We start from the raw sequence: 16005 nt of genomic DNA, 5'->3' as shown, positions 1-16005 counted from the left end.
ACCCTCTACTGCCCTCCTTCAACCATGTCAATCTTCTGCCAAAAATAATCCCCCAAAGTTTGCAAGTTAGAGTTCTGTTTTCCTTTAGCTGTTGTTGTCATGAACATATTGAGGGTTCAGTACAAAATTCTCCATCATTAGGCTGAGAACCACAAAATGTTAGCAAAAGAATGATTTCTGTTGGAAGCCAGGCAACCCTATCTTGTTAATATCTGTAGATATCTTACTAAAGTTGGCTTCATTTCTGTGACAATATTAAATAAATAGTTGTTTCACTTCAGAAACTAAAGTGAAATTAAAGTGCTCTTCACTTCCTGTGGGGAATAAGAAGGCTGCTCTTCACTTTAATTTAATTTACCAATGCCATCCTTGTTTGCTGGAAGGAGAATATTTATCCATTAAAGTAGTCAACTTTAGCAAAGCAAGCTTCTGCATTTGAGTAAGGCGGGAAGCTGACTGGCTGTCGATTTCCAAAGAAAGATTTCCCAAATGTGTGCATTCCTCAGCTGAGCAATGTCTCCTCAAGCAGCTGCAAAACAAAAATTTCCTTAAGTGCCCTTCAATATGACTACTATTTTCTGCACCCATTCCCTTTCTGAAGCATCACAACCCAGCCACAACAGCCATGCATTGGAAAACAGACAGAGCAGCAGACAGAAAACTAGAGAATTAAGAACCCAGACTGAAATGCATTTAACAATTAAATCATCACCTTTAAAATGAATTCTATTGCCTTTGCACTCCATAACTTCAACCAGGACCAGTTCTTCCATTAAGTTGGGTGAAGCAGCTGCCACAGGCAGCGAGGCGCCAGATGTGGTGCCCTGTTGCTGCTCCACCAGAGGGTTGCCATTGCTGCCTCTCGTCCCCTTCCAGCCACAATATGATATGGCTTCTGCAACCACTGCTTCATTTTCTTGCTTAACGGTGGTAGTGACTGCTGTATCTCAGCTTGCTTCTCTCCATGCCATGACACCCCATCAATATCACCTGTTCACTTGCTTACCTACCCTCTCTGTTAGGAAGGTGGTACTTTGCATTAAAATATATCAGGGCTACTAGCATTTCTTTATAAGCGGGGATACTAAAGGCAGATGAAAGGATTAGGACAAAACAGAATGCAAGATAAGGCCGCGAGGGCAGGAAGGAGATGGTAGAAAGGATTGGGGGGCCTTAACACTGGGAGGGCTCAGACCATCATTGTTTTTAAATTAAACTCATTAAATTTTCCACCATCTTTTTCTATTTAAAAACCCTGAATTTTATTTTATTTTAGTTTAGACCCACTTCAACCCATAAACAGCTGACCTGATTGAATGCTCAGACGTCAGTTTTGTCCCTGGTTCCATGATGTACATTAGTTCCGTGAGGCCGTGTTCACCAACATGTTTACAGTCTTCTTCATCATCAGCAAGTGGAAATCCTACCAATTTCCCTTCTGAATGTTCTTTAATATCAAGACGGATCCCTTTAGGAGATGATGGGCATGGAGAGGTGGACTGGTTGGAGTGAGTGGCCGAGTCAGAGTCCCCATCATCAGAGAACTTCTCTGTCCACTGACTGACCAATTTCCTAAGCCCATTAACATGTTCCATAACATTGTCTAGTTCTGTAAAAACATCATCCTCACCAACGTCCAATTTGTTCACATAAATGCCTGGAACATTGTCGTATATGCTCAGTCTGTTGTCACCCAGTGAAAAAGAGCCAGGAGGCGTTTCAGGCTCCTGAGAACAAATCTGAGTCCTGTTTCTCCGGCATCCGTGGAAACTCCCTGTTCTCCAGTTAACAGAAGTATTGTCTATTGGAGATAAGAGGCTGTAGGTAAGTGCTTTTGGGAAGGTCCCAGGCTTATGGCCTTGTGGTACTTGAAAAACTTTGGCCTGCTGCAAATGGATCTCGTTTTTGATGTTACGCTCAGAAAGATCACTCCACAAGGAAATCTTGTTGGAATCAAATTCCTCCACATCCATTCCCCCTTTTTTACTATGTCTCCTCACTTTAATAACAGGGCTCGGGGTACTCACGGTGCTGCTATTTTCAGACTGGCTGCTGCTGCTGCTGCCACTGCTACTACAGGTCTGTGGGGAATAAGAAGGCTGCCTCAGACGACCCTCAGACACATCGGAAATACTTATGCAGTTGAGGTTTCTCAGTTTTTCTTCATTTAGTCCCTCTACAAGCACAGGTTCACTAATAAGAGGCTTGGCCTTTGAATGGGCATCTCTCTTCAAACTGCTACTTCTTAAGCGCAACTTTTCCATTTTCTTTAAGAAACTCCTTCCCTTTTTGTGGATTGGTTTGTCTAAAAGTTTGTCCTCACTGATTATATTCAAGATTTCGCTCGGAGAGGGAGAGCAGCTGAAGGTGGAGTCAAGAGATGCCAACTTGTTTGAAGAGCATGTTGAAGAACTTCTGCTTGTGTCTATTTCTTCACCTGTTTTTGAAAAGCTGATTAAGTCACTGTCCCCACTGCTGGAACTGTGAACCGAGGATTTGTCATTTCTCTCTCTTTGATCAGAAAATACTATATCTCCACTGCCAGAGCATTTCACCCTCAGACTATTGGGAGCTGATAGTGCCGCAGAACTTTCTGAGTTCCCCAGGCGAGACCACCTCCGAGTATGCTTCTCATAAGTCCATTTCTTGCTTATTGCACAAGGTTCTTCTTCTTCAGAGTCATCACTCTTGAAGGGAAAAAATGGGTTTTCATAGTATCAGATGGATAATAAAACAATGTGAATTATTCATAGTCATATTTTCTAGAGCAGTATTCTGCAAGTCTGGAAGGCTGATAGTAGAAAGTTTTGTTTTTTGTGTGTGTGGTTTTTTTCCCCCCCAATACTGCCCACCTAGCCCATATGTGAAAGTGTTATGTGCAGGACATCTCTTTGCATCTCAGCTATCCAAGCAAGCACTTTTGGGTGCAATCAGACAATTATTTAGATTGCATTTGAAGTGCTGATAGCATGCTCTGGTTCGCTCTGTTTGCTAGCAACCAGACAACATACTACAGATAATGAACCAGCCTGATGCTGCTCCAGACCTTGTTGGTCTATCAGCTATTCATTTCTTTTGGAGCAGGCTGATGTGATCAGGACTGGACAGAAGGGTCACTTTAAAGGGTCCCTTTTAAGATTATACTCTGGAAAGGACCCTTTTTGACACAACCTACTGCCATCTTTATGTCCTCATATGATCTCAACCTGAATTCAATGGGAGTAACTGATGAAGCATAGCATTAGGGAACAGAATGTTTCCACTGAAATACATAGGACTTGCTAATTTAATTTAACTTAAATTAACTTCCATTAATTTCATTGGATTATTCTAGAAAGAACAGCATTTTATTTTGCCCATATACATTCCAAAACATTAATTCTCCTATTTTTAGCCTAAATATTGCCTTACACATAGAATGTTCTGCAGCCAAGCCATCCTCCCATGAAAGCAGATGATTTGCTCCCTCAACTGCTTCAGTCACACTCAGTGGGTTCAGTCAAAAGTGACTTTAAAACTTTAGTTTCTTTTAAATGCCAACTTAATTTGTATAAATTTAATCCTGCTCCCCATTCACTTAATATTAAACAGCAAAATAAAAGCAAACACTTCACATCTGAACTCTGTGGATACTTCTTATGTAACTACTTTGGGGCTGCCATCAACTTTCTTACACTGTCAAAGTAACACAAGACACCTTGGAGCAAGCAGGAATAACTCATCTTGCAGCCTCCAGAGACATCCTCCTTCCCTCTACTAGAGTCAGCCTCACAGAAACTGAGCTAACATTGCTGAGAGTACTGTCAAAAGCAAAGGAAGAAGCAACTTTTCAACACTTTCCCACAATAATTTCCAACAGCATTGCTAAAGTCATGTAAAACTGAGTCTGTTCTACACATGGAGAGAATGAGCTGCTCAACTCCTAGTGCAAGCGTGAAAAATGTATCACTGCAGATCAGGAGTGTCTTCCTGCAATGCTCCCCTTACACAGACACAAAGGTAAAAAGACTGGTGCACTCGTGAGAACAATTCTAGCCAAGCAAAGCACTTACTTTTCTGCTTACTTGCATAGCTACAGGTACATACTGATGTATGGGTGTTGATGTCTAACCAAACGTTTAAAAATGCAACATCCCCAATGCGTAGTCTCAATTGATTCTGTCCATTCCCTCCTCAAAGCTCTGCCCTCTCATTCTCCCCCATGTGTACAAGTGGGTAACACAATGTGCAAATAATGTTCAGAAAGCAGACCATTGTTTGGGAAGATATTTTATGTAATAATTCTTGTGTTGTTTTTTTATTTGCTGTTATGTCGTATTGGAAGCCGCCTAGAGTGGTCGTAGAACCAGATGGGTGGGGTACAAATAAAATAAAATAAAATAAAATAAAATAAATCAACTCATTCAATTGTTCCTAATAAGACACACCCGAGAACAGAGATGTTTCGAGCATTTTTGTGACTGAAGAAAGAACAGCAAAGCTCACAAACACTTTCTAATTCCAACAGCATTGTGCCTGATGATGTGGAAACAATAATAAATTTCATAAAATATCAATCTTGTATATTAGTACCTTTAACTTTTAAAAAAATTAATTTAGAATACAGAAGATGGGATGATTTGGAAACATACCCGCTTCCTTTGCCGACTTATTTCCACCTTCATTGCTGTATATTTATTCAGCGTATTTAACCGTCTAGAAGGGAAGGGAGAAATATATTAAGACTTGCAACCTGAGCTTTGTACTAATCTTGCAAGCAATGGCATTCGATCCATTTTATTTCTTAACCACCTTGAGTTTTCCTTTTTGTCCAGTAGTCCATGAAGGACATGCTTCCCATTACACCTGCAATGTTCAGTATATCATTCCCTTCTGTTCCATGGCTTCCTAAATTTCCACAGCAAATTCTCAGGGGAAATAGGGAACTGCAGGGGGAAAGGGTGAACTGGTGATGATTAATGCCTTCCATATTTAATCAGCAGAAAAGCTCTACTGAATCAAAAACCTTCTGTGGGTAGAAGGATTGCTTCTGTATCTAGGAGGATTATGCTGGATCCAGTACTGCATTTATACACATGCCTTGTGTGATATGTAATTGACACGGAAAGTGGGAGCAGGCACAGCAGCATATGCCATTTTTGAAGAGAGATGGTTCTTTACATGATGTCACATTTTCCTGTCCACAAATAAATACTGGACATTAACTCTCAACAGTAGATCAAGTAATATTTTTTAAAGTTTATATTGGACTCGCTGAATGGATATTCACTGTTTTATCTCGAGCCACTATTTTAAAAAGAATGAAGATCCAACATATGTAAGCATGACTTATGTATTGCCTTTAACCAATTTCTTTACAAATTAAGCAATAATTAAGCAATATTTACACCAATATTGTTGTCTAATTTGTTTGCAAGTAAGCAATTATTCTGGTATGTCCCTGGGGTGTGGGTTGGAGTAGCATAATATTTGTGAAGGTGATGCCTCAAAACTGAAATTATAACATGTTGCTAAACTATTATGTCTTCTCTGGTAAAATGTCTGCATTACTAGTTCCTGCAACATTTTACCAAACTTTTCAGTAGGATTTCAGTGCCTGATTTTTTCAAAGTATGTTTAAGTTACTCATCAAAATCTAAATCTGAATGCTACTTATATTCGGAACATTAGACAACTTGAAAAGTTGAGCTGGGGGTAGCATCATAAAAGTAAATACAATAGACAATTTGAATATCTTTTTAAAAAATGAAACAGTAAATATTAAATAAATCAGGAAACAAATAAATATTAAAAATGTCACTCCATAGGAGATGAGATCTTAGAACAAAAATAAGTTGGCCCATTGAGCAGCTGGGCAGCATGACAATATAAAATATCTTCCTAATAAACCATCTATCCCCCAGCCCAAAGGCAATGCAATGTAAGCAAAATGTAAACTCCAATCATGTCCAATGACATTTCACAATAAATTCTCTGGGGAAGGAGAGAATTACAGGGGGAGGGAGAATTGAAAGATCTTATTAGTTATGAAAGCTTGACTCCTGCGGGTGCTCTTGGTAGATTTGTTTGTGTTCTTAACCACTGAAGACTTGAGGTGAAATAAAGCACCCTATAATGTGACTAAAAACCAGCAGAAAACCACTGTGGATGCTAGAGTACAGGTACAACAAATTCTTGGTGACTCATCCCATCAGATAGCATACTGCCATTTCTGTGCCAATAACCAAAAAGTGATACATTTAAAGTACTTGTGCTCTAAAGTTTGAAAAATATGAATGAGAACTGCCAGCTCCACAGGAGAAATTGGAAAAATAAACCGAAATAATTATCTTGTCTGCTTTGCTCCTGCAAGCTGGCCTTTTAGATTCAGTAATAACTTCAGCACGTCCTGACAATCGGACCCTGAAGGAATACAAAGGAGATTGATCCCCAATCCCTGATGATCTGTTTAAACATCTGAAATATCATATTGGTATGACAGAATATTCCACAACACACTGTAAGTGTGAGTTAAGTCTAGTTCATACGTTTGGTTTCATGAGTTAATTTCTTCCATATGGTAAATTCTATGTCAACAACTTATTGAAGATAAACTCTGTGTGATCCGGAAATATACATTACAGTGGTGCCTCGCTTAACGAGCGCCTCGCTGAGCAATGAAATCGCATAACGAGGCGCTCTGGGCCATCGCTGGAGCATTTGCTCAGCGATGGCCCCATGGCGATTTTTCGCTTTGCGATATTCGCTAAGCGATTCGCTTAGCGAATATCGCATAACAAAGCGGGGGAGAACAGCTGATCGGCGGTTCCAAAATGGCCGCCGGAAGGTCCGCGCCACATTTTCGCGCCCTGCCCTCGCTTACCGAGGGCGCGAAAATAGCGGCGCTATGGCAGAACCTCGCTTAACGGTGAGTTTTCAAGCCATAGGAACGCACTGAACGAAGTTCAATGCGTTTCTATGGCTTTTTTAATTCCGTTTAGCGATGTTTCGCTATAGCGAAGGTTAATCCGGAACGGATTAACCTCGCTATGCGAGGCACCACTGTATAATGTAAACTCCAGCAATTATTAATCGCAATTGGAACTCCAGCAATTATTGCAAGCATTGACAAAAACACAATTGCTCCTATTCAACATAGCTATATGCACATGTGTCTCTTTGTTGTTGTTTAGTCGTTAAGTTGTGTCCAACTCTTCGTGATCCCATGGACCAGAGCACACCAGGCCGTCCTGTCTTCCACTGCCTCCCGGGGTTTGGTCAAATTCATATTGATAGCTTTGATGACACTGTCCAACCATCTTGTCCTCTGTCGTCCCCTTCTCCTCTTGCCTTCACACTTTCCCAACATCAGGGTCTTTTCCAGGAAGTCTTCTCTTCTCATCAGATGGCCAAAGTATTGGAGCCTCAGCTTCAGGATCTGTCCTTCCAGGGAGCACTCAGGGTTGATTTCCTTCAGAACAGATAGGTTTGATCTCCTTGCAGTCCAGGGGACTCTCAAGAGTCTCCTCCAGCACCACAGTTCAAAAGCATCAATTCTTCGGCGGTCAGCCTTCTTTATGGTCCAGCTCTCACATCCATACATAGCTACTGGAAAAACCATAGCTTTGACTATGTGGACCTTTGTCGGCAAGGTGATGTCTCTGCTTTTTAAGGTACTGTCTAGGTTTGTCATCACTTTCCTCCCAAGAAGCAGGCGGCTTTTAATTTTGTGGCTGCTGTCACCATCTGCAGTGATCATGGAGCCCAAGAAACTAAAATCTGTCGTAACCTCTATATCTTTCCCTTCTATTTGCCAGGAGGTGATGGGACCAGTGGCCATGACCTTAGGTTTTTTTATGTTGAGCTTCAGATCATTTTTTATGCTCTCCTCTTTCACCCTCATTAAGAAGTTCTTTAATTCCTCCTCACTTTCTGCCATCAGAGTGGTATCGTCTACATATCTGAGGTTGTTGATATTTCTTCCAGCAATCTTGGTTCCGTCTTGGGATTCATCCAGTCCAGCCTTTCGCATAATGTGTTCTGCATATAAGTTAAATAAGCAGGGAGACAATATACAGCAGTATACAATATAACACTGTAACACTACAATTCCTGTGTAATACTTATATCCTCAGACAGTAAAATAGGAAGCTGTTTTAAGATACATGCTTAATCATTCTGTTTAGGTATCTTCCTTATGGAAAGCCAAACATTTTCAGTTTTACACATCTACTTAGCTGACTAAAGCAGTATCTGGGCAAAGATTTACCTGTACAGAGATTCTATGGCATCTTCATCTAAGAACTCATGGTCTTTTCTTGCCATGGTGATGTCAACAGGAAATTGCATATCTGAAAAGTCCAAAACATCAAGTTTTTTTGAATGCAGTAATGTAATGTTTATAACTTTCTAAATTAGCCTAAATAAGCCAACCCGAACAGATATCTTGCTGAATATTTAATTATTTCCATATCTGGGAACACAAGAACATCACAGTACCTTCAAACATCTGAGCATACTGGGGAAAGCCAGCAGCTTTCAGCCAGTCACAGGCTTCTTTCGCCTCAATTTCTGAAAGAGAGGAGGAAAAAAAACTTTTAAAGACTGGTTTTCCAATAATGACCAAACAAATTGTGTTATACAATTCATTCAGATCACTCCTGGTTTTCTGTTTCCAAAAATGTAGTTTTCTCCCCTCCCCTCCAACTCTGTATTGTAATAATAATAATCTTAGAACTGCAGATCTGGAAGAGACCCTATGGATCATTGGGTCCAGCCCCTGTCAAGGAGGCACCGTGGAGAATCGAACTCCCAACTTTTGGCTCTGCAGCCAGATACCTAAACCAGCAAGCTATCCAGCAGCAGTAAGACACGACTCTTCATATACTGTATATATTTCTCACTCTGCACACAAAAACAACAGACAGAGACTTGCCTGCAATAGCTTCTAATCAACAGTAGTCACATATGGCCAAGTCAATTCAGATTAATGGCAATCTTAATTTGGCTTTCAAAGTGTACAGATGTTCACCAATGCCACCTTTCAAGTAAGTTCCCATGGCTAAGAAGGGATTTGAATCCATGTATCTTGAGTTATAATTTGACATTCTATTTATTCTCTACACAACATAATAGCATTATAATAGAGTTGTGGACAGAATGATGGACTAGGGCTCAGGAGATCTGGCTTCAAATCCCCAATCAGCCATGGCCATGGAAACTCATGGAGGGGGTGAAGAGGGAGAATAGAATTGGTAAAACCACTCCTTAAATATCTCACTTACCTTGAAACCCCTATTAGGGTCACTGTAAGTCAGTTCTGATATGACATCACATATAACACACACATATACATGTAATATTCCTACCACTTTTCTTCTCTAATGTATCTTCCATACATAAGGATCAGTGACAACAAAAATACTTGGCAATAACTTAATCTAAACACAAAGATATTGTCTGTGGAGCAAACCTTCCAAATGAGGTCCCTCAGGGTTTTTTGTTTTATCCCCTATTCTATGTAACATCTACATGAAACCTCTGGGGGAGGTTGTCCGGAGTTTTGGTATTCAGTGTTATCAAAATGCTGATGACACCCAGCTCAATCTCTCCTTTCCATCAAAACCCAAGGAAGCTATTGTGGTTCGAAATCAGTGCCAGGTGTCAGTAACGGACTGGATGAGAGCGAATAAACTGAAACCTAATCCAGACAAGGCTCCTGGTCAGTCAAAAACCAGAGCAAAGAATAGGGTTGCAACCTGTGCTGAATGGGGTTACACTCATGCAGCTTGGAGGTGTTCCTGCATTCATCTCTGAGCCTGGATGCCCAGGTTTTGGCACTGGCCAGGAGTGCCTTTTTACAGTTAAAACTAGTGTGGCAGCTATACCTGTTGTCTGAGAGGCCTGATCTGGCCATACTGACACATGCCCTAGTTACATCTTGGCTGGATTACTGTAACACGCTATATGTGTCTGGAAAGTGTTCAGAAACTCCAGAGGGTCCAAAACGACACAGCAAGATGGTTAATTGAGGCTGGTTAGAGGAAACATATAAATCCCATGTTACAGCAGCTCCACTGGCTGCCAATCCATTTCTGGGCACAATTCAAAGTACTGGTTCCAACCTATAAACTCCTAAACGGCTTAGGTCTAAGCTATCCAAAAGACCACATCTCCCTCTATGAGCCTTTCCAGGCTATAATATCAAAAGGAGAGGTCTTTCTCTCAGTCTCACCATCCTCACAGGTTCACTTGGTGGGGACACAGGAGAGGGCCTTGTCTGTGGCTGCTCCCAGACTCTGGAACTCCCTCCCACAGGAGGCCCAGAAGCCCCATCTTTCCTGTCCTACCGCAAGCAGGCAACGACCTTTCTCTCTAGGCAGGCCTTTCTTCAATCTCTGGTGGTCTAAGAGGGCTTTTAAAATGGATTGTTGTGCTCTGTTGTTTAAAATATGTTTTAATATTGTTTTAATTTACCATTTTAATATAATACTTGCTTAATTTTTAAAAAATATCTTGTGTTTTGCTTTGTTTTTAAATACTGGTTTTTTTAATGATATAAGTCACCTTGGGTCCTTTTAAAGAAAAAAGTGGAATAAAAATATTTTAAATAAATAAATAAGGCACTGTATTATCGTGTTTGGAAGTCAAAGTAAATGCACTATTTTCCCCAAAACTGCTTGTTGCTCTACAGTGTTTAGTGTTCTCTATAGCACTGTTTAGGAAGCAATAATTCTCCACTCTGCCCCACTCATTATTAAAGGTATTTTAGTTTCCCCTCTCACCATCTATAGCATCTATATTGAGTGCAATAAAACAGATGTTAGGGACTAACTAGTCGCTTTGTGGCAATTAATTACAAAGTCCTGCGGCTATAACACTGTAACATTCCCACAGGAAAAAGAGGAAAGCATAGCTTTGCAGCATTACAAAACATTTACCAGATGCCTAAAAAATGTAAACATGTTTAACATACTTCTGGAAGAGCAAAAGCCAGAAGTTCCACAAGGAAGAAATACTGCAAGTCCCCACATCCCTTGTAATGGCAGACTCTAGACAGTTTTATTCTAGTTTCTCAATGAGGGACTTTAATTCTGCTTTTTCTACAAATTGAAGATTTTTTTTCTGGCATGATAAAAGATGTTTTATTTTTACTTTTTATGTTTAATACATTTTCATATGGGCATGCATTTATAAATGTGTCTTTCTGAAATAACTGGAAATAAAATGTCCCAGAGTATAGCCCAATGTGTTAAATGATCCTTTTCATTATACATTTGGCTTGGTTTCAGGCAGCACTTACTTAGTATTTCTGTCTCAAAACACTGATGAGAGTAACAAACATATTCGTACTGTGTTTTCACTTACAGTTGCATCTGACCAAACAACACGTCTTTTAACCCTTTGATCTATAAAGCACCCTATTCTACAGTCTCAAAAAATAATAATTAAAAAATAGCCAAGACTGCTGGCCCATTGTATAACCTCTCATAAAGATGTTGCAGTGATTGTTAAAGGAGAGCAATTCATTTTGAACCTCTACTTAGGCTTTAATCTTACAATAATGAGGCCAGCAGGAAGTGGAAACTTTCAGCTGTTTAAATGTTTAGGAAGTCCGGAAATGTGTGTTACATACAAGAACTGAGTGATATCAGAGCTAGCTCTGGACTCTCACGCCACATGCATATCATCCCATGAAATCTATAAAAAGCTGTAATCAGTTGTTTTTTATTAATAGGTTTTTTTTTCTTTAGCAGCAAGACAAGAGAAAGAGAGAGTACATGGAACAAACATTTACATGCTCCTGAAAATAAGCTTCTTAGGAATCACAGTGACTTATTTTAAAGGAAACACATTTCAAGTATCTTTTAAACAAAAGATGAGGAAGGAATTACTTGAACAGATGCCTGCTCCAGACTAGGATTTGCCCCACTGCTTTTTCCAAAATCTTCTCTGGAAGGTTTCCCCCAACACTTTGCATCTCATTTTGAGGGTACACTTTTACCAGTCGGAGCTGTTCTGCCTGCTACTGTGGCTACCTGGGTCCAGCCCTAATACTAAGGTGGGTGTTACATAGTCCCCTTGTGCTTTACTTTGTCTTTATTGATCGCAAGCGTGCAATAAAAGTCATGTCAATTTTTTTAAAATGCTTTGCTCACTAACCAGCTGGCTGGCTGGCTGGCTAGCTTGGGGTATTTGTACAAAGCTGGAAATGAAATGTCCTCTTCTCATTTAGATAAGGCATCCTTCAGTCTCGAGAAACTATGGTAACATGCTCTGAATGGAGGACTTGGAACAGCATCCAGTGTGGCTGAGAAGGCCAATTCGAGAGTGACAATCCCTTCCACACTGAAGACAAATACAATCTGTCCCCTGTCCAGCTCCCTGATTTTGCTGCTTTCAGGACTGCCTCTTTGCCTCAGCCTGTTGTCTCGTTACAACTAGTACAATGGTGTTCTATGCAATCATTCTGAAGCCTTTGGTTTCTACTTGGTAAGCAGTTTACTCCCACCTCCACCCCAGAAAGGAGAAGGATCAGACAGTGGTGGTGGTTGGCTGCCTTGGAAACCTCATCTTTTGAACAGGAAAATTTTTGTCTTTTTAGGAAGTTGGTTCTTATGGGTTTTCTTGGCTGTTTGGCCGTGTTCTTAAGAACACAGCCAAACAGCCCAGAAAGCCCACAACAACCATCAGATCCGGCTGTGAAAGCCTTTGAGAATACATTTTTTGGAAACAGTTGATCATTCCATTCTTCTAAATGTCACAACCAGGCACTCTGGCAAGAGACATTTCTAGTTTGCATTGCTTCACACCTGAAGTATCATGTAGGTACTTCAAGACTTTCCTGTAGTTTCTTGCCCAAAGGATAGGTTACCAATCAGGTAAAACAATAATATAAATAAATCTTAGAACTGCAGAGCTGGAAGGGACTCTATGGATCATCGAGTCCAGCCCCTATCAAGGAGGCACAGCAGAGGATCAAACTCCCAACTTCTAGCTCCACAACCGTATACCTAAGCCACTGTTCAATCACTTTCCAGCAGTTCAGTCACTTTCACTGAACTTAGATGTTACTGAGGCTTAAATTCAACTCACCTGCTCCCTGATCTTGGTGCTGGCAATTGGTTCTTACTGTTTTGCAGTCTCCTGCAGCCATCCTGATCTAGTCTCTCCCTGTGGTGGCAATAACATAGCTTTCCTTGTTCTTTCCCAATCCCCTTTTGCTTCACTTGTTGACTACCAGCCTCAACTTGTCCCTGGCAATGTTTTTTGTTTCTGTGTTGCAAAGAGGCTTCAGGTCTGATGACCTCAAAATACATCTGTAGACCATGATTGTTTCGAGATTATTGGCCCACCAACTATGAACAGCTGTAGGCAACAGACAGTAGTTGCAGGTGACTAGCAAATGTGAGACATCTTACTTTCCTCCCAGTTCCCAGCCTGAAGTAAAAGCGTCAGACCTCTAACTGAAGTGCACTTTAGGAGTGTCAGGTTTTATGGTTAGGGACTTGACCTGCAGTTTCAAGAAACCCATTATTCAGCTACTTGCTGTAATCCTACATAAAGACATTTGTGAAGGCCTGTAGTTTTGGATCTTGCAGGAGGGATGGCAGGCTTTGACCACTAGGAAAATTCAAAGGATTTCTTTAGAATTTTCCAGTATTAAAATTAACTACCACCATCATAATTTTTTGGTATTTTCATACATGGTTTATTTTGTATCTATGTAAAGCAGGTATGGCCATGTGGGTTAGGGATGATAGAGGTTACAGGAAAACGCATGTGGAAAGTGCCAGCTGGGAAGGCTGATGTAAACCAATAAAAGTTCATTCACGTATGGCACTAAAACAAAGTTATTTAAAGAGAGAGAGAGAAAGTTCATTTTCTAAGAGAATGGAACGAAACTTCTGTGAAACTCTGGATTTATTTCATCATATTTCTTCCCCTAAATTGATAAATTATGCCTATTTCACGAAAAGCTACACAATGAACGAAGAATAATGCTATGTAGAGAGATATGCCTGTGTACATATGCGCAGGGGCAACCAATTTTGTATCTTCTAGCTTTCACTGTCTACATTTTTATGCTTTTTGGAAAATATTTACATCAGAGTTTTTAAGTCTGAAAGCCTGGTCAGCTAAGCTTGCATTGGAATACAACCTTTGCTACTTCTAACATTTATGACTTTGCTATGATCCTTACCGGGGAGAAATGCTAACTACAGTTTTAAAAGAAATGTCCATGATATTTTTCAGCAATCCAGATCAATAGCTAACTTCTAAAATGGGATGGGAAACTGTGAACTCCAGATGTTTTTGGTCACACACTCCCAGCAACCGCTATCAAGAACAACAGGAGACATAGTACAGCAACATATCGAGGGTCTCAAGTTGCCTACTCCAATCCTAAAAGATACTTATTTAAACCCACATGATATAAAGCAGACCTATGCAACCTGCCACTTCCCAAATTTTCAGCCACAACTCTGATCAGCGCCAGACAGCATGGACATGGGTAAGGAGAGTGAAAATATCACTGACAAATGAACTGGACTATTGCGCCAAGTCTGTATTTACAACTGGAACCAATCCACTCAGTTCTGCCATGACAGCTTTGCTCCCAGGACACTTGTGCCAATGCCCTTTGTTGTGTTACTGCCTTGCCTTTAGTGGCACTCATCTTACTGTGGCAACAAAACAAAAACATCTAGCACAATACAGAGTTACTCAGCAATGCTTCTTTGCTTCAGACACCCAAAAACTAGCTGCCCCAACGTTAAACTAGTCTTTGCTGCTTTCTCCTCTTGTTCTTAATATCTTTAACTTTATTTTTCTTCTTTAGTGTTCCCCATCTGCTCCAGAACCAGAGTAAACATGCATGAGATCTGCCTAGCGGCTACATCAACCACATGCCAAACTCTGGAATGTACATTTCCTATATCACCATCTACCTCCAGGCAACTTCATTGATGGATTCTTTGTGCGGCTTTCTGTTTATATGGTTCCTTGTTGGCTGCCACTTGGGACCTAGTGATGAGACCAGTATGATTTCGTGTCAAAGACCAGGCCTCCCTCACCCACAACTTCCATTCATGGTGTTTTGGCATGGAGAAAATCACTCTGCAGTTATCTCCTAGCCATATCATCCCCACTACATCAAAATGGGCAATAGCTGCCAGTTGACCCAGGACTTCTTGGGCAGGAGGGGAAGTTCTAGATCCTTGAAATTGGCCCTCTGTTAACCTACACACCAGCAACAGAAGCTTCTTTTGTGTTACTTGCACCATCTGGGAACACAGAAGCACTCTCCTGTTCACCACTGAGTAAGAACATCCCGCCCAACCCGCTCGGCATTCTTGGGCACAAGAGGAACAGCCATTAAGCAACAGAGAGACCGTCCAAATCGCTTTCCCGGAGCTTTCCCGGCCGTCTAGAGACTTCAAAACAGAGATCTCAGTGTGAAGTCAAGCCACCTTGTGCTACTGACCTAGATTTGCCAGAGCTGAGTTAGGTCCGTTTAGAAGCAGCATAACGTCAGGCTCTAATTTTGTTTGTGGTTCCTCAAGCAAGCCTACACTCTCGCAACAAAAACCTAGCCTCAGGTTTAAGTATCTGGGCGTCCAAGAGGGAATCCAGCCGCGGGGGAACCTCTTAGTGGCTCTCCACAGTCTTCTTCTTCTCCTAATTAAACCCCTCTCAGCGCCCAACAGTCCAGAAGACCCCCTTCCCCTGGTAAATCAGTGCTAGCTGACTTAAAACCCCTCCGCATTACGATTTCCCCGCCAGGTGTTTCACATCCTCCTGTAACAAGTCCACAAGCAAAAAGCCTGAGTCGGCGTCGCACGTCTACACAGACGGACAGGCTTTTTAAAAGCGACCTACGATGCCCCCCCCCCGGTCCATCGCGTCCTCCTCCGCGAATAACCCCCCCCAACACCCTCGAAAGAAAACCGCCGTCCGCCGTCGATGACCCGTCCGCCCCGGCCAGCCGCCCCATCATCCCTCGTCTCTTCGGTCGCCCCAAAG

General features: G+C 41.3%; 1 protein-coding gene across 5 annotated transcripts in view; it reads right to left on the bottom strand.

The window, feature by feature from the left end:
* LOC110072299 (rho GTPase-activating protein 7) overlaps positions 1-16005 on the bottom strand; it is a 128991-nt gene that overhangs the window by 16686 nt on the left and 96300 nt on the right. For 3 of the 5 annotated variants that reach the window (XM_020780508.3, XM_020780503.3, XM_020780507.3), the window contains exons 2-6: positions 8479-8550; positions 8249-8330; positions 4632-4695; positions 1309-2687; positions 359-529 (exon numbers count right to left, since the gene is read on the bottom strand). In XM_020780508.3, the coding sequence (XP_020636167.3) occupies positions 359-529; positions 1309-2687; positions 4632-4695; positions 8249-8330; positions 8479-8488 (1706 nt within the window). In that variant the 5' untranslated portion in view covers positions 8489-8550. Of the gene's footprint in view, positions 1-358; positions 530-1308; positions 2688-4631; positions 4696-8248; positions 8331-8478; positions 8551-15466; positions 15643-16005 lie in introns of those variants that run through there. The other 2 variants (XM_020780506.3, XM_078385820.1) reach the window with 2 other exon arrangements.

The sequence above is a fragment of the Pogona vitticeps genome, chromosome 2 (genome assembly GCF_051106095.1).
Source record: "Pogona vitticeps strain Pit_001003342236 chromosome 2, PviZW2.1, whole genome shotgun sequence".
NCBI lineage: Eukaryota > Metazoa > Chordata > Lepidosauria > Squamata > Agamidae > Pogona > Pogona vitticeps.
Note: the sequence above shows the minus strand (reverse complement) of the source record. Positions and strands in the feature narration are given on the sequence as shown.